General features: G+C 35.2%; 1 protein-coding gene across 1 annotated transcript; it reads right to left on the bottom strand.

The window, feature by feature from the left end:
• Positions 1–654: 654 nt before the first annotated feature.
• On the bottom strand, positions 655–2,805 carry LOC134273945 (medium-chain acyl-CoA ligase ACSF2, mitochondrial-like). Its single transcript, XM_062756170.1, has 2 exons — positions 2,760–2,805; positions 655–1,203 (listed from the first exon to the last, which is right to left on the bottom strand). Exon 2 carries the CDS (start codon positions 1,186–1,188, stop codon positions 655–657), a length of 534 nt encoding a protein of 177 aa, XP_062612154.1. The 5' UTR covers positions 1,189–1,203; positions 2,760–2,805.
• Between the last annotated feature and the right edge of the window lie 421 nt (positions 2,806–3,226).

The following is a 3,226-nucleotide window of genomic DNA, read 5'->3' as shown; positions in this document are numbered from 1 at the left end:
TGCTTCGAATGCAAAGTTTCCCAGTTTCGCCTTTTCTCAGAACGTTTCCATTTTCATCGACGACCTTAACTACTGTTCCTGGTAAAGGTTTTCCTACGTCATCAGAAATCGGAGGTAGAACGGATATCATCGAACATTCAGTTGACCCGTATCCCAAAATAAGTAACTTGGTAAATACACCAATTACCAGAGTGTGGTGACTGTCAATCGGTTGTCCTGTTGTGATGATCACCTGAAGTTTGAACAAATCTTTGTAATTCTCTATCTGGGCAACCAGATCCATGAGGTAATAAGGCATCAGAAGCGCCGAGGTACATTTCTCTTCCTTCATTATTTCCCATATCTTCATGGTACTGCTTCCCTCAATGGCTATCGAAGAGTCACAAAACACTCTAGTTTCTCCCTTACACACAGCTAATATAGGAGATCCTGCTCCCCACGCAAAAGGTCGATCATTGTACATTTTCCCTGCCAGGATAATATCCTTGGGTCTCTCTGGACCTAGGTCAACGTTGTTAACATCAAAATGTGTGTGGGATACCATTTTTGGTTTTCCATGCTTCCAGATGTCGTAAATATCATAATTTCATCTTCAGGGAAAAGTCTTGGGAAATCAACATTCGCTTCTTTCATCTGTAGAACCCCAGGGAGGTCTTAGTAAGAAGGCAAATGCTCGCTCTTTCTGAGGAATACTAGAGTTGGATCGCTTGAGTCTATATCTTTGTAATCTCGTGAAGGTCGGCGGCGACGAAATAGTGCAATCAGTTGAAAAATTATATCCAAGTATTTTTCACCTTTTCCAGGATCAATAAGGAAAGCTTTGCATTCTGCAGTTGAAAATATTTCCCATAAATCTCTGACGTCAGTAATGCTAAGTGTCACATGGACAACAACACCGCCCGCCATTATGATTGCTAATTCAGCAACTACCCATTCAAGTGTGTTTGGGCCAAAGAGGGCAATTTTGTCGCCCTTTTTGATTCCTTTGCTTACAAGGTAACGGGCAAACGTCGTTGTTTCTGTTTGTAGTTGGTGGTAAGTCAAACTTTCCCTATTCCCATCTATTCCCCAGTATATCAGGATTTCTTTGTCCGGATATGACGTACATGTCTCATTGAAAGCGTCAACGACAGTTTTATAGACATATGGAGTGGTCCTTGGTGTAGAAAGGTAGCTGAACTCCGACATGGCGACACTTTGCTTCTGAAACAGAAACTTAATGCCATAGAAATTTGAAAGGTACATGAATAATATTCATACAGATTGAAAAGACACTAGCGTTTTACGAAAGGGTAGTTTTATAGGGATAAAAAACATTTATGAATCTAGAATGCACATTGTTTAAAAGGCATTTTGTTTTTCAGTGGTCTGCAGACGATTCTTATTTGCGGTTAGTAGAAATAAATTGATCCTTTGGTGATATACGAGGGGTTATCAAAAAGTTCGTGGACTAGCGCCATAAAATCAAAACCGATTTAGGTACATCAATGAATTTTAAAATATCGAGTTAGCATAATCATTTCTATCTAAAGAATAAATAACAATTCATAAATTTTATATTTTAATAAATTAGTAATGTTTTGTAAGTAATGGTACTAACAGGCGGCGCAACCTCGAACACGACGTTTTTGCGACTTAAGTGTAACTGAGAAAAAATTCTTTTGATATGAACATTTGACTTCCAAAAAACCCCTTGATTCAGGTATGTGTTGGGACACAATTGTTCCAACTTTATTCTTCTATGACATTTTATCGTAAATTTTACATGGTGTGTCCAAACAAATAAGGCCTTGAAAATGACGTCAAAAAAGGGGGAGGGGTTTCCTTTTCCAACATTTTGTAAAGTTTTGCCCCTAAAAACTTGTTTAGATCTAGCAAATGTTTAAACTGGCTGCAGAGAAATAATATGCATCTAGAGTACTTGTCTTTTAATGCCAATATAGATTCAGAGAGAAAAGGGATGCACCATAATTTAAAATTGTAGTCAAGGTGTAAAAAATCAGTAACGTCAAAAAATGACGTTGATCATGAGTTGTAGATGTTGAATTCCAAAAAAAAAAAACAAAATATGCTGGCACTATCAAGCAATGATCTCTCTCCCAATGTATAAATCCATTTGCAAAATTATATGCGTTAAAAGCCACTGTTCATGACATTGTAAAGTCATAGAAACAAGGCCGGTTGAACTCTTTACTCAGCTCCAAGGATCTTGTCAAAATAAGTGTATGAGGTAGAAGAACCGGAAATTGACAAACAATGACGATGTTGGACGTCATGAAATTAAACGGTGACGGCGCCAGGTGATCATATAATGTCGTTTTTATTTTATAATAATGTTGCAAAAAATGAACGTATCAAGCTAAAAATCTAAACATTTCTTTATTTTTTGTTGTTCTATGTTCCTTATAAATTTTGAAAGCACAGATCACATAGTACTAATTTTATAGCCTCAGTCCACGAATCTTTTGATAACCCCTCTTATTTTCAGTATTTTTATGACATCTACCTTACGACGCTTAAGTCATACTAGCAAGCAAAAGCTACCATTCATAACATACATACTAAAGATCACACATCATATATCTGATTTTTTACACAAGTACGCCTTTAGATTAAAACTAATAGATAATAAGATATGACTATTAAACAGCATAATTAGCTTGAAAGGAATCTAAATCGTATTCTGTTAACGTCCAAATATAAATTCATTAAATTATCATATTCCGAAAAAGGGCATTCTTTTTAAATATCATTCTTACCTCTCTTTCCTCTCCTACCGAAAATAATCTTTTAGACGGAATATGTACAGTAACAGTGTTATTGTATACCTAAAACTTTTTGACTTTTGTTTGACCTTTTATCTCCTATTCATTGTGTCTATTTTTGCATGAACACAAGCTGTAACCCGGGACATCTTATCATACTATCTGACACCTCTCAATCGGCCATTGAGATCCAGTTTATTTTTATTTTATTTATTTTTCAATTAAGCGCACTCGAGGAGTCTACATGGCCAATACCACAAGAAATACGTATATATCATCTCTAAAAACATTTCAATTAATTTCCAAAAAAAATAAGTAAATGTACCTTTTTAAAAATAGATTTATAATTTAAAACTATTGTTTTAGAAGAAAAGTATTTTTACCCCTCTCATAATTCAAATATGTATTTTAAATTGAAATCAAAAAAACATTTGACAGTTTTCAACAGCGACATATGACAT

Source organism: Saccostrea cucullata, unplaced genomic scaffold, assembly GCF_032062105.1.
Source record: "Saccostrea cucullata isolate Sc308-1 unplaced genomic scaffold, CSIRO_AGI_Scuc_v1 ctg1276, whole genome shotgun sequence".
NCBI classification, from domain to species: Eukaryota; Metazoa; Mollusca; class Bivalvia; order Ostreida; family Ostreidae; genus Saccostrea; species Saccostrea cuccullata.
The sequence above is the reverse complement of the archived record's forward strand: the minus strand, read 5'-3'. Positions and strand labels throughout refer to the sequence as shown.